Source organism: Budorcas taxicolor, chromosome 5, assembly GCF_023091745.1.
Source record: "Budorcas taxicolor isolate Tak-1 chromosome 5, Takin1.1, whole genome shotgun sequence".
NCBI lineage: Eukaryota > Metazoa > Chordata > Mammalia > Artiodactyla > Bovidae > Budorcas > Budorcas taxicolor.
In genome coordinates, this window is record NC_068914.1 from 52,475,900 (window position 1) to 52,498,878 (window position 22,979).

The following is a 22,979-nucleotide window of genomic DNA, read 5'->3' on the forward strand; positions in this document are numbered from 1 at the left end:
TTCAATCATCAAGAGATGTTGGATACTAAAATTCTTATCTTCACTGCTGTCATTCCAACTTGATTCTGATAACAGTTCAATGAATAGCCAAGCTATTGTTTCATGATAGATAATAAGCAAACCTCCAAAGCTCATAACTATAGACAGAGATGCAGTCCTTGGATATTCATCTGAAACATCTGTGCCTAAGATTCTACAAATATGAAAATATCTCATAAGATTCTCTTAATCTTATTACTTCCTGCTCCTTTAGCCCTCAAATGTCATCTAACATCTAGTATACAATGTTATGTTGATATTTCTGCTTCTGATGGAAAAAAACAGACAAATAAAAACCTGAGAAATGCATATGTTATAAAATAGGTGTTTTTTTCCAGCCTGAAGTTTTAGTCAGAATTACACTGAATTATGAGTAACAATGACTTGTAACCTCATTTGTGTGTGTGTGTGTGTGTGGTTGAATTTTTAACCTGAAGTTGGCATGGCTTCCTTGTGGTGATTCACAAGAATGCATGTGACACAAATGTAACTTTTTGGTTGAATCATTTTTGCCTCTGTTCTTAAAAATTGGCATTGGTAACATGTTATTAACGAATAAAAATCCTAGATTTTAGTCGAGATAAGAAAGTAGAGGAAATAGAATTATGACAGCGTGACGAGGTTTATAAAGTTCATATATCTATCCCAAACAGGATGTGGCCTGCTTCTTTTTTTGTGTAACAGCCAAGCAATGCTGCATTAGTAACAGTGAGCACTGTCCTTACTCACAGAACTACTTGTCCAATTCTTTATATATATATATAAAGGATTGTTCATGGCCTTTGGGTTGGCATTGATGTTTGATAACAAAAGGTATAGCAAAACTAGGTCTACTACTATTTCTAGTTACAAAGTGTTTTTTTTTTTTTTTTTTTTTTAGTTTTAAACTTGATAAACTTTTTTTTTTTTTTTAAGCAGTTAGTCGTTCAGTCATGTTTGACTCCTTGCAGCCCCGTGGACTATACCGTACATGGAATTCTCTAGGCCAGAGTACTGGAGTGGGTAGCCCTTCCCTTCTCCAGGGGATCTTCCCAACCCAGGAATCTAATCCAGGTCTCCTAGATTGCAGGCAGATTCTTTACCAGATGAGCCACAAGGGAAACCTTTACTGAATTATTTTAAGCCTTTAAGAATAGACGTTCTCTTGTAGTATGAATCTACAGGAAATCGATGAACAGCCAGATGTTCATATTTGGGTAAGATTAACTGAGCTCATAAGGTCCAGGTATAGGGACAATTGAGAATCAGAAACAAATATTCAGATGAGTAATAACGACAGTGTTACATAGGGAAGAACAAAAGGAATGTGGAGGGAGTGAGCTTGGTGTGTTCCAGAAACAGAAGACCATGTGGTTTGAGCACAGTGAGAGGTGTTCAGAGGGGAAGATGGAGGCCTAATTATGTGGAAGTAAAAGAAGGTCCACTGTGTTACTCCGTTGATTGAGGAGCCTTTAGAAGACTTTTAAAGCTGGACCGTGTTATGATCTGAGGTAAATATTTAAAAAGATCACCCCAGGTGCTTTCTGAGAATTGTACAGTCCTTAAGTGTTGACTTTCAGCTGGGTGTGGGAGATGAAAAATGTAGGGACTGTGCTGCTGCTAAGTCGCTTCAGTCGTGTCCGACTCTGTGTGACCCCATAGACGGCAGCCCAGCAGGCTCCCCCGTCCCTGGGATTCTGCAGGCAAGAACACTGGAGTGGGTTGCCATTTCCTTCTCCGGTGCATGAAAGTGAAAAGTGAAAGTGAAGTCGCTCAGTCGTGTCCGACTCTTAGCGACCCCATGGACTGCAGCCTTCCAGGCTCCCCCGTCCATGGGATTTTCCAGGCAAGAGTACCGGAGTGGGGTGCCATTTTTTGGCCTGAATGAGTAAATAGTTACCATTAAATAAGATGGCTATTACGGAGGGAGAAAATAGGTTAAAAGGTGAACGGGGGGAGATGACAAATTCAGATTTTCACTAAAATAATTTGATGTATCCATTGGAACGTGAAGTGGAGGTGATTGGAGGCAATTAGGCATGTGTTTCCGAAAGGTCAGAAGTAAGGTATGGGTGAGAATGTACCTAGTTGTAGGCACTGATTGAGGTGGACAAGGGTGAGATCTCTAGAGATCTGTGTGAAGTCAGATAGGAAGAAAGCTGAGGTTCTCACCTAGGGGTATGCCAGCATGTATGTGAAGAGGAGAGGTGTAGGAGTCAGAAAAGGGTGAAAAGAGTGGGAAGAAAGTGAGCCCATCATTGAGAGGGTCACTCAACAGATGTGGATTGTTAATCCTTGGGGTAGCTATGGTAGCTTAAGCTATAGTGCATACTTGGCTTAGCCTAGTGGGACAGGGAAAAGTAAATGAGGGAAATGTGATGGATACCGTCCAGGGCTACATAAAAAAATAGGTAGGTATACCAAAGGTGAAAATTTAGTTCTAGTAATTGGACAGGTATTAATGACCTTCAAGTAAACATCTTCTGTAAGAGTGATCATGTGTTCTAGAGTGGCTGAGAGGGGCAGATAGCCACTGAGTGTGTAATATTTTTCTAGGATTTTCCTGTTGAAGGGAAAACATGGTTTGAGAGGAAGGCAGGGTGAGGGGAGTGTTTGCAAGGGGGAAGTAGAGAAGGAGGAAGCAGTAAGGAGAGGGGAGGGAGATTCTGGGGAAATGCCAGATTCTCAAGGAAGTGGCAGAGAAGGAAATTTGAAGTCTGAGTGGAAGATTTAATGTTGGAAAACAATGGGAATACATTTTCCTTTAGGTCATGTCATAAGGGAATATGATCGCATGAAGAGGTATTTGTTAGTGGATTACATAGAAATTAAAGAAATTCAAATAAATATAATGATTTCAGATTATTAGATAATATTAATGTGCTCTTTTCCATGTCATTCTGTTACCTTATAATATAAAGAAAAACTGATTATAGTATTTTATAACATACAATTCAACAATAATTCTTTCAAATATCATTGATTAAAGAACAGATATTTAAGACAATAGGAACTTGTCTTTACAGCAGTTTATTAGCATGATTATTGAGAGTTTCCAATTCATAGTTATTGTTTCAACTGTTATCTGTTGCTATCTTTCTTTAATAAGCTTAAGACTAAATTCATCCTTGGGGGGCAGGAAACAGAGCTAAGTTTGTAGGAGCTTATTCAATACTATATTTAACCTCATCCAAAGATGAAGTTACTAATATGGATGGCACCTGTTAAGTAATTTCTAGGTGGGTGGTATCAGGATTCAAAATATATGCTGCATGCCACAACTTTGGTGAGATTACAGGAGGAAATAAATTAGTCAACTATAAATACCAGGAATGTCCAGAATGCCCAGCAGATTAAAAATAGCAGAAAAAAATGCCCAACATGTATTTGAAATGCAGAGGCACAAGTGCAAGGTTCTTAGACAAAAATGAAAGACACATAGGGGAAAAGTTGTTTGGAAAACAATATTTTCTTTATTTTAAAATAGCCCATTAGAGCACTTGGCCAGTTAGCTCCGTTGGTTAGAGTGGAACACTAATAAGATAGACCATGGTATTTAACAATCTTCATAAATGCATGGAGGGATTAGGAAATTTGATTATGTGCAATAGTTGCAAACCACAAATCAGATTATGGGGCAGAACTGAGAATCTGGCAAATGCAGCTCCCAGCTTGTCCTTCCTGTTTGCTGGCTCATCCCTTCACCTCACTCTAGTAGCTCAATTGTTTTCTCAGCCACAAGCTTCTAGCTTCTTTCCTATCATGTCATATTGCTTAAAACTTGCTGATAGGAGGATTTTTGGAACGCTTGTGCGTCTTACCCTTTTCTGTTCCTAGATGAAATAATGGGTTTTAGTCTTCCCTTAATTCTCTGAATCCATGTCCTACAGAGTTGTGGCTGCCACAGTAATTACTATATTTCACAGGCATCTTTGTTCCATTTCTATAGTTTACAGGAATCCAGACAGGGAAGCTATTCTTGATAGAAAAATTATTCTGTTGTTTTATCTGTATGTTGCCCTTTCAAGTTTTAATTCTTCCAGCCACTGCTTGTTATTGCTGCCCTTTTAAAGGATCTATTTAGGTAAGATAAGATGAGGTTTCTAACCAAATAGGGAAAAGATAAAATATTGGAATGCTCTAAAGATTTAATAAAATCTTATAAATGGCACACTGCAGGATTCTAGCACTATGACTCAGAGGAGTGGAATATTGCTAAGTTAGTCCATTCACATGATCCCCTGCCATTTTGAAACTGTTCATCTTCTGGAATGTCTAGAAAAAGATAGCTTAATGAAGACAAATGTTTTCCTACAAATAGAGCTCTGATCTCTAAAGAACCACTAACTAAAAATCTTCTTTGTAGTTTGCTTAACGGTTTCATTATTTTTATTTAGGCTCACACTTCAGGAGAATAAGCATAAACTACAAGTGTTAGGAAATTTATATTAAATTATTGATATAATTTATTTATATTATTAATATAAATCACCCTGATGATTTTTAAAGCTGAGTTTGTCTCTAGAAGTTGTTCAGTATACTCATATGTAAAGTTTGAATGAAAAAATTGAAGTAAAATGGGGACTTGAGAGTAAGTGTGTCATGTTTAAAGGACAGTGATCACTGGAGTTCTAATTCTGATTAGATGATTCAGGAGAAACTCCAAAAATCAGACTGATAAACTCTGAAATCCATTGGAATGCTGACATGCTATACTGATTTAACAAAATAGCAAAGACCATGCTTTCTGTTCAGTGTTTCTTCTTAGAGATGTACTTGGGTTTTCAATCTTTATAACTTTTTTAAACAGCATCCATACTAAGGTAAAAAAGATATTTTCTAAGATGTATTAAGTCTAATTTATAATGAAAAACAATACTTTTATGAACATTATCTAGTCTGCCATTCAGAAATTAAGTAAATGCTGAAAATATATGAATTCTTTTCTACATTAACTTTATAATATAGAGTAAATAGTGTAAATGTTTTTCTTGTAAGTGTCAATATTATAATTGGTTTGTGTCATTAGTAGGACAGATAGAAATTAAAGTTAATTAGCTAATTTTGAATTTGATACCAGATATCCACATACAATTTTTTTCTTTCTTTTTGAAGATAGGATGTAACTTATTTCTGTTTTTACAGGTTGTTATTAAGCTTTATATCTGTATGGAGAAAAGAATTGCAAATGCACTTCGTATTTCTGCTGTATATTTGAATATCAACCACTTTCTTAAAATTTTAGAATGTTCTTATCCCTAATAGTTTGACTTCAAATACTGTAAGGTGTTTCCCACTGATAAGCCACTATCCCAGTTAACATGAAATACAGTCATACCTAATATTAGAAAACATATTTTGTAGCAATCCTTTCATAACTTTAGCTTTTATTACCTTAAATTGTCTAATTTTTAAAAAGAACCTACTGCTCCATCTTTTTCAATTCCCTTCTTAAAATTAATAGAAAATTACCACTTTCAATACTCAGTGATGAAAAAAAATATGAAAAAAGAAAATTTTAAAACCTTGGCTTGGAAAACAGTATACTAAGATATGAGATCATTTTAGCTATGACCTGTGGTATTCATAGCTTAAAAGCCTATAAGTAAAAGTACTTCCATCGGACAGAAAAAACAAAATGAAATGGGAGAAACTTTTTCATTTGACCTCAGTATGTTCAGTTGAGAAGTATATATTTGATAAGATAAATTACTTGAAAATGTAATTTTCAGCAGATGTACCAAATCTCCTTTATTAAATGATTTTATATGAGTTAAATTAAACTGACCTGTGTGGATAACCATAGACAAAAATTCATGACATATCAGGTTACACTTTAAAACATTGTATTGCCCTTTAATTTGTATGAGTCATGTTTCGAACATAAAAAAATATTATGAAATTGCATCACCTGCACGCATCCTAAGTCACTTTAGTCGTGTCCTACTTTTTATGGCCCTATGGACTGTAGCCCACAAGGCTCCTCTGTGCAAGGGATTCTCCAGGCAAGAATACCGGAGTGGGTTCCCATGTCTTCCTCCAGGGGATCTTCCTGACCCAGGGATCAAACCTGCGTCCCTTATTTGTCCTGCACTATAGGTGGTTCTTTACCACTAGCGCCACCTGGGAAGCCCATTACGAAACTGCACCATAGAAGCATCAGGCTTTAGAGATGGACCAGAGAGTGCGGCAGTGTCAGCATAGCTTATTGATTCACTTGTAGATTCAGTGCCAGCCATCTTTATCCAGTGCTGTCCCAGCTGCTTTGCTTGCACTTCCATTGCACCATCATAGCAAACCTACGAAAGAATTTGTATCACTGAGCCTGCCTGTGTCCCTTTTCAGTAAGTGGAAAATGTTTTATTTTGTTCTCTGTAACAAATGGAAAAGCAAGAAGTTACTAAAAACCCAGAGAATATATTTTCAGGTTAATAGGTACTGATGCAGTATTTTATAATTTTATATTTATAACACTTTATATTGGCAATTATAGACTATAATGAAGATTTAATATCATCTTTAATAGGCAACTAATATTAAATCATGTTCATCATTATCTAACACCAAGTCAGTTAAAGCAGAATATAGAATTTTGAACAGAAAACAATTTTTATCTGATAAAGTCCTAATAAATTTTCCATACGAGTACCCTTATGTATCTAATTGGTCATATACACACATTCTGTAATATATGTGTTTATATGGGCATTTCTAGTATCAAAATATATACATACACATGTATACACACAGACATGGATACACATATGCCTAGTATAGAGCTAAGCTCTTCATAAACATCTGTATTCCTCACATAATATATTGTGTGGGAGCTGCTTTCATTCTCATTTCACAGATAGGTTAGCCGAGGCTTCAGGAGAATTTATTTAAATTTATCAATTTATTTTGTTGATTTCTTACAGGGTGTCAATGTCATAGCTAGGATTCAAACTCGGATTTGAGTGCAAAACTTTAAACTATTATTCTGTAGTACTTAATCATGTGTCTCGCCCCAGACCAAATTAACACAAAAACAAACTGAAGAGCCAAACAGAAGTACTATTTCCTGCCTCTCCCTATCCCACAGCACAAACTAACCTGAAATAGAAAAGCAAAGCATGGGGTCGAGTGCACAGTGGCAGGAGGTACCTAGCTAAACTGCATCTTTCAGCTCCACTCCCCACAGATTAACAAATCAGTCCTCAGAGAACAAGGCCCAGAGATCTGCATGCTCACAGACCCCAACCCACCCTTACGTGCTAAAGACTCACCCTTGCCCTGCTGCTCTGCTAAGTAGATAATTGTGTTAGTTTCTTGTGCTTGCTGTAACAAATTATCACAAATGTGGCTTCAAACAGTAGACCTTTAATCTCTCACTTGTCTGGATGCAAGAAATCTGAAATCAGTACTTAGTCAGTTCAGTGACTCAGCCGTGTCTGACTCTTTGTGACCCCATGGACTGTAGCACACTAGGCTTCTCTGTCCATCACCAACTCCCAGAGCTTACTCAAACTCATGTCCATCGAGTTGGTGATACCATCCAACCATCTCGTCCTCTGTTGTCCCTTCCCCTCCCACCTTCAATCTTTCCCTGCATCAGGGTCTTTTCCAGTGAGTCAGATCTTTGCATCAGGTGGCCAAAGTATTGGCGTTTCAGCTTCAGCATCAGTCCTTCCAATTAATATTCAGGACTGATTTCCTTTAGGACTGACTGGTTTGATCTCCTTTCAGTCCAAGGGACTCTCAAGAGTCTTTTCCAACACCACAGTTCAAAAGCATCAGTTCTTCAGTGCTCAGCTTTCTTTATAGTCCAACTCTCACATCCATATATGACTACTGGAGAAACCAGAGCTTTGACTAGATGGATCTTTGTTGGTAAAGTAATGTCTCTGCTTTTTCATATGCTGTCTAATTTGGTCATAGCTTTTTTTCTAAGGAGCAAGCGTCTTCTAATTTCATGGCTACAGTCACTATCTGCAGTGATTTTGGAACCCCCCAAAATAAAGTCTGTCACTGTTTCCATTGTTTCTCCATCTGTTTGCCATGAAGTGATGGAACCGGATGCCATGATCTTAGTTTTCTGAATGTTGAGCTGTAAGCCAACTTTTTCACTCCCCTCTTTCACTTTCATCAAGAGGCTCTTTAGTTCTTCTTCGCTTTCTGCTATAAGGGTGGTGTCATCTGCATATCTAAAGTTATTGATATTTCTCCTAGAAATCTTGATTCCAGTTTGTGCTTCATCTAGCCCAGCATTTCACATGATGTACTCTGCATATAAATTAAATAAGTAGGGTTACAATATACAGCCTTGACATACTCCTTTCCCGATTTGGAACCAGTCTGATGTTCCATGTCCAGCTCTAACTGTTGCTTCTTGACCTGCGTACAGATTTCCCAGGAGGCAGGTCAGGTGGTTTTGTATTCCCATCTCTTTAAGAATATTCCACAGTTTGTTATGTTTCACATAACATCAGTATTCCACGGCCAAAATCAAGCCTTCAGCAGTCCTGTGCTCCCTCCAGGGGCTGTGAAAGTGAAAGTGAAGTTGCTCAGTCATGTCCGACTCTTTGTGACCCCATGGACCGTAGCCCACCAGGCTGCTCTGTCCATGGGATTTTCCAGGCAAGAATACTGGAGTGGGTTGCCATTTCCTTCTCCAGGGTATCTTCCCAACCCAGGGATTGAACCCAGGTCTCCTGCATTGCAGGCAGATGCTTTAACCTCTGAGCCACCAGGGGCTGTAGGGGGAATCTATTCCTTGTTTGTTCCAGCTGCTGGTAAGTGCCAGCATTCCTTGGCTTGTGGCCACATCAATCATTCTATATGTTCATCTACCAGAATATAAAAATGCATCGGACAGTTGTGAAATAATTTGGAATCATTTAAACCTTATAAACTTAGACTCTGTATGGAACACATAGATTTTACACGCTCTTTATATCCTTGTTTGTTAGTCACTCATTCGTGTCTGATTCTTTGAGACCCTATGGATCATAGCCCACCAGGCTCCTCTGTCCATGGGATTCTCCAGGCAAGAATACTGGAGTGGGAGTGGGTTGTCATTTCCTTCTACAGGGGATCTTCCCAACCCAGGAATCAAACCTAGGTCTCCTGCATTGCAGGCATATTCTTTACAATCTGAGCCACGAGGAAAGCCCATACTCTCTCACTGAACAATTTCATCCTTACATTCAACCACATTGTTCTGCAGCACCTATCTTGTGCCAGACCTGTGTCCTACCTAGCTGTCTGTTAATCATGTAGAGAGCCTGGGTCAAAAGCTTGAACTGACTTAACTCAGAATGCCTCAGTTACAGTGGTAGGAAGCATAGTGTGGCAATAATATTTCATTGAAGACTGATGGCGATGAGTTTGAATTCTGGTTCTGCTGTGTACTCAATTGTGTAAACTTATAAAAAGTATGTCATTTCTAAGCCTTTATTGAATAATCAGAGTATCAAATTTTTCAGCATCTATGGTAAAAATGATAAGGATTTTGCATTTGGAGTAAATAATATACATGCTTAATGTGTATGAATTCCCTTCCTGTGCTGTGATTTAAAGTGATGGAGAAAGAAGTGGCTTTTAAACCATGTCCCCTGCTTCTGTGTTTGACATGTAGTATGAGGTTCCTCACAGTACAGCCTATTGTGAAGTTAATATTTTACAAATGACATATTAAAATTAAACCCACTAAAATCAAGATTGCTGGGAGAAATATCAATAACCTCAGATGTACAGATGACACCACCCTTAAGGCAGAAAGTGAAGAGGAACTAAAAAGCCTCCTGAAAGTGAAAGTGTAGAGTGAAAAAGTTGGCTTAAAGCTCAACATTCAGAAAACGAAGATCATGGCATCCGGTCCCATCACTTCATGGCAAATAGATGGGGAAACAGTGGAAACAGTGTCAGACTTTATTTTTCTGGGCTCCCAAATCACTGCAAATGGTGATTGCAGCCATGAACTTAAAGGACGCTTACTCCTCGGAAGAAAAGTTATGACAAACCTAGATAGCATATTCAAAAGCAGAGACATTACTTTGCTGACTAAGGTCCATCTAGTCAAGGCTATGGTTTTTCCAGTGGTCATGTATGGATGTGAGAGTTGGACTGTGAAGAAGGCTGAGCGCCGAAGAATTGATGCTTTTGAACTGTGGTGTTGGAGAAGACTCTTGAGAGTCCCTTGGACTGCAAGGAGATCCAGCCAGTCCATTCTGAAGGAGATCAGCCCTGGGATTTCTTTGGAAGGAATGATGCTAAAGCTGAAACTCCAGTACTTTGGCCACCTCATGCAAAGAGTTGACTCATTGGAAAAGACTCTGATGCTGGGAGGGATTGGGGGCAGGGGGAGAAGGACACGACAGAGGATGAGATGGCTGGATGGCATCACTGACTCCATGGACGTGAGTCTGAGTGAACTCCGGGAGTTGATGATGAACAGGGAGGCCTGGCGTGCTGCGATTCATGGGGTCGCAGAGAGTCGGACATGACTGAGTGACTGAACTGAACTGAACTGAAAATAGACTTTTAAAAATTAAAGCACATGGCAGATAGTGTGGGTACAAATTGATTTGTGAAATGTTTATTAATTTCTATCTATAAACCTACGTATATACTGTGTGATCATAAAAAAAAAGATATCTTCCGTGCAACATTGACAATTTATTTCTTTTGCTTCAAATACATTATTACCGTCCTCCGCCTTAAGATCAAGGCCAGCCACTAGCAAGACATGGACCACGTCACATGTCCAGCGCCTGCTTATCTCTATGGACTCATCTTCTGCCATTGGATTTGGCAGATCTCAGGATTCTTGCCCTTGAAGTCCCTTCTTCCTGAAGGCTCCTCTGACACAGTTTCTTCAAACCTTTGAAGGCCACCAGAGAGGCCTATTTTCACATTGATGACAAAGAAGTTGTGGGAAAAGCTTTAAGTAGCGTTCAACTCTTAATATTCCTAGCTATTCTGAATTCCTTGCAAGTCCTTTAACTTAAGGTGTTTCTCAGCCCTCAACAGTTCACATATTGTCCCTTCCTTGGCTTCACTTCACCCCACATCCTGTTATTTGGTTAACCCTTCCTAACCTTTCAGGGACTAGGTCAGGCTTCCCTTGAAGCATATATATATGTGTGTGTGTGTGTGTGTGTGTGTGTGTTAAGTTAATGACACAGACTCTGGTTTTGATATATTGTCTCTGTGTAACCTTGAGCATCTCAATTTAATTAGCTGATCAACACTTACCCCTGGAAAAAATATTATGGTAACTTTAGAAGAAGAGATCTTTGTAACCATGATAGATAATGTTAGTTGCTAATAAATTTCCTAGTCTCTTTACCTCTGGTCATGAATAGAGTGTTTAGCAGTCTGTGTTTCTCTATAACATTCATTGTGTTACATTGGAATCATCTCTCCTATGAGATTTTATGTGTATTTAAGGTCTTGGACATGTCTCAGTGAATAAATAATCATACTGTGAATGAATGAAAACAAACATCTTAACAGTTTTAACCAATGCAAAAACGTTATTGCATTTTACTTTAATTCTCTAAGTGTTTATATTTTAAAGAGTTATAATAAAATCTTTGGCTAAAATCTATATAATCATTTGAATTTTGTAATATGATAGGAGTTTGCTCAAACCGAGCCATCTTATTTATTTTTTTGGTTGAAATAAAATTTAGTTAATTTATACAATGATATGGCAACCCACTCCAGTACTCTAGCCTGGAGAATCCCATGGATAAAGGAGCCTGGTAGGCTGCAGTCCATGGGGTCGCTAAGAGTCGGGCACGACTGAGCGACTTCACTTTCACTTTTCACTTTCCTGCATTGGAGAAGGAAATGGAAACCCATTCTAGTGTTCTTGCCTGGAGAATCCCAGGAACGGCGGAGCCTGATGGGCTGCCGTGTATGGGGTTGCACAGAGTCGGACACGACTGAAGCGACGTAGCAACAGCAGCAATATACAGTGATATTAGCAATACTTGTTTATCATGAAAAATGGGAAGAATCATTCATTTAAAATAGCACGGGTCACAAAAGAATTTACATCCAGAGAGAATAAAAGTTACGTTTGGTTTATATTCTTCTACCTATTTTCTGTGTATGATTCATAGCAGCAGTACCTACAGACATGCCCTAACCAGGATGCATTGTGTCTGCAGAGAAAACTCAAGTCTTTGAAGTATTATGCCTGCTATCTGGTTTACAGTTATTTAGCTTTTTATATCGCGGTGGTTTTAGGATCCCAGTGGGTATTGGAGCCTTTTCAGTTCCAGGCCAGATTTACTCTGTAAGCATGACTGCAGAGAGGAAAGGCTGGCACGGTCTGTTATCACATGTCCTTGTGAGCAATTGTATTGCTCTGGATGGCTCTGATGGGCATGCCTGCTCCTCCTTCTGAAGCTTGTCCAACCTTATCAAAATCAGACTTATCCTGTGTGTCCAAATGATGCTTCTTCCATAGTGAAAGCTGATAAATCCGTTCTCTTCACTGCCACACAGTGTTCTTTATAATTCTCTTTTGGAATATTATGCCTTATGTTATGCTGATTTATGAATCTTTTTTCATCTCTTCAGCTGTATTACAAACTCACAAAGCTCACAAAGGCAAAGATATTCTTTCCTTCTTTATGTTATCTCATTTTCTAATAACGAAATGTGAAGAAAGGAAAAAATTCAAAGCAGGTTTCAGAACTATAGGTTTTTTGCATATTTCAATGTAAACAGGTAGAACAAGAAGGTCCACCTGGTCATTTAATATTTAGTGTCTTCAACTCTATAATTCTTTCAGTAAAACTTATTTTGAAATGAATTAATATAAAACTTTTTTTTTTCTCAAAGCAAATGTGTATACCTTGGCTACAATCATTTTAAAGCAAAAAAAAAAAACAACCTCTCATTGGGTATTATTGCTTTAATTTTGCATAAAATTACATTTTAAAAGAAATGTAAACAGTTGTCCATTTTATAAAGACAAAGTCTGGAATGTATTTTTTCTTTTTATTTTCTTTAAAAGACATTTTGACCTTCCTATGAAGCTCAGCTAGAGAAGACATTGGCAGAACTTCATATGTCCTCATACATAGCTTTTGATGAGAATTTAATAAGACAGAGAACAGTACCTTGCCAAGTATTAACTTTAAACCTTATTTACTTTAGAATTTCAAGATTTATGGAATACCAAAAAACCCATGGAGATGAGTCACAAAGAACTGGAACTTACTAGTTTCCTACACTCTTTTAAAAAGTCTTAGTTATTTAACTTTGCTACATATTGCCATGACTAATACTGAAATCAACCCATGAATTAACATAAATTAATCTGTTTCTTTTTCTTCCCACCCCAAATTGTTAATCACTTGCCAGTTATTGTGTTGAAATGGACTATTTAAAAGCAGTGGCATTACTCTTTTAAATTACAAAGATGATATATGTATTTAATCAGAGAATTACTCAACTATGGGAATACAAGTATAGGTTTTCTCTTTTTATTTTTAAATTATGAAAATAAGATAACATATTTACAGGAGACTTAGAAAATACAGAACAAAGTCATATAGTCCCATTATATAATACAATTATTTTTAAGTAGATAAGTAAGATTTTTGTTGTAATTCAATATCAAGCTCTCAAAAAATAAATAGAATGAATATACAGAAAAGTAGAAGGATATAGTAGACCTGAAAAGCACCATGAACCAGTTTAATATAATTAAGATTTATACAGTTTTCATACAACAGTAGGATGCAAGCTATATTCAAGTTCCCATAGACTGTAAACGAGGAGACACTGGAACACACCAGGGACATAAAACAAGGTGTAAAAATTTCACAGTCTAAAGGTATTGAAATCATACAGAGTCTGTTCTCTTATCGTTGTGGAATTATGTTAAAAATCAGTATCAAAAGATAATTGAAAATAACCCACATATTTTCAAGTGCAATGTGACATTTACCAAGAGAGATCTTTGACTTAGCCATTGAACGCCTCAGTACAGTTAGACGCCTGAAAAAACACAGAGGGTGGTTGCTGAGAGGAAAGCATTTAAAAGAAATTGCTGTCACAATGAGAAATTAATACCAAAGATCCTTTAAAAACCTCATGTATTTGAAAATTAAATGTCCACTTTTAAATGATGGGTGTATCTAAGAAGGCATAACAAGGAAAATTAGAAAATATTTGTAATGAAATCCAAATGAAAAGAGAATTTACCAGAATTTGTTGCATGCAGCTGAAGCTGGCTGATTGCAACTAAATACAATGTGGAATCTTGAATAATGTATAAAAACAAAGAATGAACACTAGCATAAAATTTTGGTAAATTTGAACCAAATCTGTACTTTAGAAGATTTAGTACTTAGTTAATAACACTGTATCACACATTAATTTCTTGTTTTGTTTTCTTTTTAAACAACAGTAAATGCAGTTTTAAAAAGAATTCTATGATGTAGAATGAAAATATACTTCATTTCTTTCATGTGTATCAACCCCCTTTCCATCTTGTTTGTCTTTTGGCATACTTACTGACTGTTACTATTCGAGTCTCAGTTACCCACATCCTAGCATTCCAAGCATCCCCTATTTGGATGCTTTGGAGACTTACTTGTGAAGCACAGAACCAGTCTGGTTTTATGTTAAGTAGGTGGGTTGCTAATCTGTAAGAATGCCATTCTTGATCAGGCCTCTATGAATTGTTTGTAAGTACTAAATCAGACAATGCAGGCTTTATATTCGTCCTGCAATTAGCCAAAATTATTCTAGTTGTAGTCCAGTTAAAGATCTCTAGTATGAAATGAATGTAAAATATTCATTCTTTATTTATCTTTCTCTCTGGCTTCATTCTAGCTCATTTATGTACTTACAAATAATCTTCTAAGTTACTTTTTCACTGCTTTTCATGTTGCAGATTGAAAATGTTGATGTCTGCCTTAGTTTTCTAGCAGCCAGAGGAGTAAATGTTCAAGGTCTATCTGCTGAAGGTAAGAAAAAGCACAATTGTCACCAATGGCATCTGTGTTTGAAAAGACTTTTTATAACACTAGAAATGTCAAATGAGAGTACATGGGCCCTTAATATAGAGAAGGAAATTAGTCAAGTTTCCAAAATAATAGAAACATAAGTTCTGAGGTTATTAGTGTATGCTTTCATTATGTAGCTGTGTTCCAGATTTTGTCAAAGTTGTTCTTTACGTTACTGAGTATATGGAAGGGGGGCATATTAACAAAGTATCTTTATGTTATAACAGATAAGTAGTACTTTCAGAATATTAAGTAGATGGATGGATAGATAATGCTGGGTAATAGATGGACAGAAATACATTTAAATGGTGTAATTAATGCTTAAATATTATTTTATCAATAACAATTCTATAATTTGATCAAGTTAGTAGTCCAAGCCTAAATATTTGGTTAAGTTTAATGAAGTCCTCAGGAATTCTTAAATAATTAGTATTATTAACTGTTCTTTGTAAAGGCCTTAACTTTTTTTTTTTTGGCCTTAACATTTTAAAAAGTTTAAAAGATCATCACTGACATTGAAATACAGAAAACAGGAAAAAGACAACTAAATATGTCACTTTTTTCCTGCATTCTTTTTCTTCAACATGTATTTTTAGGAAATCTTTTCAAAATTTTCAAGCAGTAATAGTAACAAGAACAATTGCCAACGTTTTGACGTATCAATTCCTTTGAGATCTATATTAGCAACAAACATTTTTTAAATTAGAATTTTAATTATATTACATTAATCCCTTTGGGCAATTTTTGTTACTTAATGTTTCTACTACAGTCAATTTACTCTGCAAAGCCTTCCCAACCCCCACAGATAGTATAAGTATTAGATAGGTCTAAGTTTTCCAAGTTTTACTGCCATTGGAAAAATAGGAGTTGTGTGACTTCTGAAATATTATGAACATGAACTAGAATGATTTACTTTTCTCAATTTTTCTGTACCGTTTAAATTTTATTTTGAATTTCTTCTATTCTTTATATGTTTATGTCATGATGTTTAATATTAAATTATATACTTAATGGCCAAAACTTAGGTTCAAACCTAACTCATGGTTCTGTTACTTAGAATAATATTTGAGAAAATTCTCCAGGATGATACTTTACTTTCTAAGAGGTCGAAAGTAGGTGAGGAATGTTACTATTTGTTGGTTTTATGTCTCTTCCTTTTAACATGACATCTTTTTATTAACATAAGCCTGTTGCTTTTTATTTATCTCCTAAAAATATATGAAGAGTCAAAATGATTTTCTGTATTTATTTAACATGAATAGTAATACAACAAGAAGTTTAAAGAATATCTTTCAGTAAGATTCACAGGAGAAAAATAATACTTGCAGGTTCACCCAAGAAAATTTATACTTTCTCACTGTAGCTTCATATTGATCAAGCCTATAGTTATGGCCCCTGTGAGGAAGGTTGGGGGTTATAATAACTCAGCCTTATTTTATATGAATAATTCCACTGCATAGTGTGTGTGTGTGACATTATAAACCATCAGAGGGCAAGACATTTAAGTAGTTTATTAATGTTTCTAAATTCTGAAAAGAAGGCATAAAACCTTGACCTCATAAGAGGATATATTTTATTGCCAATGGCAAGTTTCATTTCAAGTGTGATTATTGGTTGCATAGCATTATATCCAGCTTTACTGGCCTCTCTTTTTCTAATTCTAAAATTATAACTCCAGAAGAAAAAAACTAGCTCATGTTATGGCCTACTTTGTGCATTTAATTTTTTCTTCAGTGTTAGAAAAACTTACACAGGAGCCTCGTGTGTTTAGAACTAGAAATTCTACTTATTATTCTATTATGCTTATTCTACTTACACTATTACGCATGCATAATAAGCATGTATCTAAAGCCATGCATAAAATGATACTAATTATTTCTTAATATGTAATATGAATTAAAAATAAAAGAATTGGAACATTAAAGTGAATAACTATGGTGCCATCTGCTCTTTAGAGGACAAATACATAGTTTTTTAATATATCGGTTGGTGGGTGATTTAGAATGCTGCTAACAGTTATTATGAGGTATACCCATACAGCATCTGGAGAAGGAAATGGCAACCTACTCCAGTGTTCTTGCCTGGAGAATCCCAGGGACGGGGGAGCCTGGTGGGCTGCCGTCTATGGGGTCGCACAGAGTCAGACACGACTGAAGTGACTTAGCAACTTAGCATACAGCATCAGTGGAGAAGGAAATGGCATCCTACTCCAGCTACTCTTGCCTGGAAAATCCCATGGAAGAGGAGCCTGGTAAGCTACAGTCCATGGGCTCACTAAGGGTCGGACACGATTGAGCGACTTCACTTTCACTTTTCACTCTCATGCATTGGAGAAGGAAATGGCAACCCACTCCAGTATTCTTGCCTGGAGAATCCCAGGAACGGAGGAGCCTGGTGGGCTGCCGTCTATGCGGTCACACAGGGTCAGACACAACTGAAGTGACTTAGCAGCAGCAGCAGCATATAGCATCAGTATTTATAATGCAGGCCACTGAGCATATAAGTGGCTTTCTCTAGCTCATAGGCATCCCTCCGCTGGTAACAGCTATGTGCATTTTTGAGGGAAAATATGTGTGTGTGTGCGTGTGCTCAGTCACGTCAGACTCTTTTGAGACCCTGATGAACTGTAGCCCGCCAGACTCCTCTGTTTAAGGGATGTCCCAAGCAAGAATACTGGAGTGGATTGCCACTTCCTGCTCCAGGAGATCTTCCTGACCCAGGGATTGAACCTGTGCCTCCTGAATCTCTTACATTGGCAGGCAGATTCTTTACCACTGACCCACCTGGGAAGCCCATTTGAGAGATAAACAGAATGATAAATCAAATGAGGAACACAAACCAGAACGCCTGTCCATTTGCATGAAGAAGCTAACTCGAGAAAAACTGTAGTTCAGGGTCAGCAAAGGGCATCCCTTGAGTAAGCTTTGTTCTCTCTCTGAAATTTCCAAGCTATGTAAAAATGTTAGCATGTTTTAGAAAATCAGACTTACTTAAATGTGTGACTGAGAAAACCAAGTTTTATTTCCGTCTTCAAAGATTTAGTCTATTAAGAGTCTATTGGAAGCAATTTGCAAATTGCTTCTAGAATTTCTTTTGTTAAAAATAATAATTTTATATGATACTGTTTTTATATTTTCCGCTTGATACAGAAATAAGAAATGGAAACTTAAAAGCCATTCTAGGGCTGTTTTTCAGTTTGTCTCGCTACAAGCAGCAGCAGCACCACCAGCAGCAGTATTATCAATCCTTGGTGGAGCTTCAACAACGCGTCACCCACGCCTCCCCTCAAGCAGAAGCCAGCCAGGCCAAAACCCAGCAAGATATGCAGTCCAGGTAAGGGAGGGAAGCGGGGGATGTGTTTAAAATGAATTTACATCAATGCGAGTCTGTGGGAGCATGTAGACACAGCCAGGGTGGGATGCTGGCAACTTGTTTTTATAAGTTTTTGTTTGTGAGTTTGGTCACCATATTTATGTAGCTGTATCAATGTGATGCGATTATTTGACTAATGTTATAGAATTTAAAACCTCTTTTGCTTGGATAACCAACATTTGTCACTTTTTAGGTGAAATATTTGTGTTTGTTTTCTACAGGTGATGGTGGTTTGTATCGAAATGTGTAAAGTGTCTTTCTTGTAAGCTGTGTGTCACAGTTACTGTCTTCTTATTTAGAATGTACTTTTGGAGTCCTGGTCTCCAGTTGTATAGTTTTCTTTTGTCGATGCTTCTGATTGGTTAAATCATTAAATCTGTCAAAAAGTTTAGGCCTGTTAAACATAGGAGTTTGAGTATGTGGGACCATGCTGTTTGGATGTGAGATTGTATGTGTGCACACCTGCGTATATGTGTCTGTGTGTATTTATATACACAGGTTATGTTTGTCTTACTTGAGTCTGTGGGTGCATGTAGACACAGCTAGCATCGAGTGCTGACAAACCATTACAACACCCTTTACTCTTTCATTACTGTTTTTTTCAGTTTGGAATTACATCAGTCATGATTCAGCCAGAGAAGCAGAGTCAGTAAAAAATAGTGTTAACAGATTCATTGTAAAGAATTGATTCATGTGACTGTGTGGCTGGCAAGGCGAATCTGAAGCCAAACCACAGCCCAACAGAGAGGACAGGTTGACAGTGTGAGCCTGAGCCAAAACTGCTATAAACAGGTGGAATTTCATCCCTCCAGGAGGCTGCACTCCTGCTTTTAAGACCTTTCAAGGAGTGAATTGGGTCTACTATCCTAGCAATAATCTAGGATAATCTCCTTTACTTAAAGTCAAATGCTATGGTTTTAGACCACATCCACAAAATGCTTTCACAGAAAGACCCAGATTGGTGCTGAGTGGGACTAAACAAACCTAGCTAAGTTTGCACGTCAAAAAATGATCACTGAACAAGATTAACAGGTTTCATGCAAATCGTTTATTTGTTTCTGATCAGTGTTTGGGTTATCAGCTCATTAGTTCTATCGCATACAAAGCTGCGATTGTTTTTCTTAAGGAGAGAGAATGTCCAATACAAAAATACTCTTTATCATCTTCTAAAATATACACATGTATCAAATATATGTAAATATTTAACTTTTTCCATCTTAGAAGCCAAACCTAAAACCTAATAATACAGTTTGCCTTGAGTTTGTTTTTGGCAATTAGTACTGACTGAAAAAACTAATATAAAATTCCAAAATACATTCACAAACCATTTCCCACTTATTGACAGACATTCAACAGTTCAGAAATCTCCTCTTTCGTCTGTCAACCCCTCCTTGCTTCACATTAAGCAATATTTCTGTCTCTGTACAACCATGTAAACTCTACTTCTTTTGGCAAATTTTACTCATTAATAAATTATTAATAAAGAAAAATTATAGTTTCACCAAAAAAATTTGGGATGTACTACAAAGGCCGTGGAGTGATAAGGGAATATTTGTTTTTACTCAGTAATGGAAATGTGCTTCTGCTTTTTAGACTTGTCTTGGCATTTTGTGATGTTGTGTGAAACTGTTCAGGAATCAAAGTGAAAAAAAAAGATTTATAGTATAAGTTCTTTGGATTTCCTTAAGAATAGAGGAGAAAAATAAAACATACGACTTATTAATTTGGGGGGTGGTGGGCTAGATTTTGAGACCTGCCAGAAATAATATTTCTTAGAGTTTGGTTCAAGCCATTTGAATAGACAAGAAGCAAGAATAGTAACTAGAAAAATACAGGAAGTTAAATGGTATCGTGCAAAGAATGTTGACTCTGGAAATGAGATGAGCTGTCATTTGTCACTTCTTTTCCTCTCTTCTTCTGTATTTGCCATTGGAGTCTCTTGCCCAGACTTTTCAGTGGTTATAACTCTTTGGGGGAGATTTTTTTTCTCTTCTTGCTAGATATGCATGGATATTATGAAGCTGTATAATATTTTAAAATATAGAACTATATATAGAATAGGCATGGTCATTTTACAGCATCTTGGAGAGAGCTATCTTGTTTTTTTCAGCGAAATGTTATAAAAAGCATTGGGAAGCCCATTCTTTTCACTAGTGTCCTTTAATTCTGGGATAGCAGGGGAGTTCTTTACCATGAGCGCCACCTGGGAACCCAGACTTAATTTTTTTCTTTTGATAAATTGGATTTAATTACTTTTTGGATTGGTAATTTAACAAATCAGAGTACTTACTGTACTAAATGTAGTGCTTAGTTAGGGTCATGATAAAGAGGAGCTCAAAGTCTTCATTTCAACAGAATTTATTATATGTTTTAGAGAATGCTCTATTTCAGATATTAATACTTATTTTCATTTGTGTAGGCTTGATGACGGAGAAAGCAATGGCACCCCACTCCAGTACTCTTGCCTGGAAAATCCCATGGACGGAGGAGCCTGGTGGGCTGCAGTCCATGGGGGTCACTTAGAGTTGGACACAACTGAGCGACTTAACTTTTACTTTTCACTTTCATGCATTGGAGAAGGAAATGGCAATCCACTCCAGTGTTCTTGCCTAGAGAATCCCAGGGATGGGGAAGCCTGGTGGCTGCTGTCTATGGGGTCGCACAGAGTCAGACACTACTGAAGTGACTTAGCAGCAGCAGCATGCTTGATAAGCAATCTAGATCTGTTTCTATCAATTACCCCCTCCAAAGTTAATAATAGAGTGTATGTTTTATTTTTCTCCTTCTCCATTCTTAAAGAAATTCAAAGAACTTACACTATAGATCATATTTTTCACTTTGATTCCTGCACAGTTTCACACAACGTCACAAAATGCCAAGACAAGCTTAAAGAACAGAAGCACATTTGCAATATTGAGTAAAAACAAATATCCCTTATCGTTCCATGACCTTTTAGTACATTCATTTTTTTTTTTGGTGAAACTGTAATTTTTCTTTATTAATCATTCACTAATGAGTAAAATTTGCCAAAGGAATTAGGGTTTACAATGTTGTGCAGAGACAGAAACATTGCTTGAAAGTTGCTTAAATATTACTTAAATATTGCTAAAGGTTGATATAGTGAAATAGTATATGATTATAATTTATGTTAACTGAAATGTGATAACATATTTAAGCATTTTCAAAATCTGGGTTGACAGTATACATAGGAAAGGTTTAAGTCTCCATACTAGAGAACCAAGGTGATAAATGTGAAAAAAATCCCAGTGACACATTTCTCTTTGTTTGCTTGACATGTGAGTCATAAATCATGATTTATGAAGATTTTCTGTTGATTTCAAAGCTCTTTCCAAGCGAACGGTTTAAATGACTGGTTCCTATATTATTCTAGATATTTAGCCAGAAAATGTTCTTGTATTTTTCTTGGTAGACCTGAAAGGATTTTAGTGCACCTTGTTTCATGAGAATGTTTTTGTTTTGTTAGCTTTATTAAATAAACTGGCATAACTGCCTAGGTTTCCACAATATTTATTTTGTACACTAAGAATTGCTTATTTGTTTTGCTCTTTTGAGCAGAACACTAAATGTTTCCATTTGAACATTTCTCATGCAAATAGACATTTTGATCTAAAGGTTAACAAGTAAAATATACAAGAGAGAAAATCAAATGTGAACCTAGAGAAATAGAGTGGGGGTGGCAAACTCTCCTCCGACTTCTCAGCTTCCTCTCTCCTCTTGAGTGTGTGTTTGTGGTTGTGTGGCTGTGCGCATAGAGGTGGGCACAGGTGCCTGTGTGTGTCCTTTTCTTGTTGAGAGCTCACCTCTAGGATCGGACTGCCTGTGCCTGGATCCCAATTCCACCTCTTTCTGGTTGTGTGACTGTGGGAAACTTACCTGACCTCTGTGTGCTTCAGGTTCCCGTTTGCTAAAAGGGCAATGGCACCATTATCATGAGGTTGTTCCGGGGGTTCATTGGGTCAGAATCTAAAACTCACTGCACACACCTGGCAGATGTCACTCTTCTGCTCAGAGCCTTGAGATGACATCAAATAGCCTCGGCTCGCTCCCACTTAGGAAACATGCTGTGTCTGATTCCTTTGCCTAGAGTGCTCTTGCTCCGAGAGTCACTTGGCTGAGTGTCTCACTCCTTCAAGTCCACTGCTCCCGTGTCACCTTCTCACCGATGGTGACCTTGACCACTCTGCTAACACTACAGGCTGCCCATCCATCCTGGTGCTGTACTTTCCCTTCCTTTCCATAGCCCTGATAACTCTCTAGCCTAAAGCATATTTATTACATCATTGTTTGTTATTGCTGCTTCCTCCCCTCCAGATCGTAAGCCCTGAGAGGAGAGTAGTGTTTTTATGTTTTCATACTTTTCGAGGGATTAAACCAGAACATTATACACAGGAGGTGCTTAGTAATGATTTCTGAAGTGATTTAAGGTAAAAATGAATGAATCTATTATAGCTGCTTCTAATTTTAAGAAGGAAGACTCTAACATTTAAAGTTGCAATGGTAGGTCATTTAAAATGAAAACTGTGTTTATTTATAAAAATACTATATTAAAGA

At 37.0% G+C, this 22,979-nt stretch overlaps 1 protein-coding gene across 1 annotated transcript in view; it reads left to right on the plus strand.

Moving 5' to 3' along the window:
- The window catches only part of NAV3 (neuron navigator 3), a 382,585-nt gene that overhangs the window by 115,455 nt on the left and 244,151 nt on the right, over positions 1 to 22,979 (plus strand). The window contains exons 4-5 of the mRNA XM_052639853.1: positions 14,924 to 14,996; positions 18,185 to 18,368. Of these exons, the coding sequence (XP_052495813.1) occupies positions 14,924 to 14,996; positions 18,185 to 18,368 (257 nt within the window). The remainder of the gene's footprint in view (positions 1 to 14,923; positions 14,997 to 18,184; positions 18,369 to 22,979) is intronic.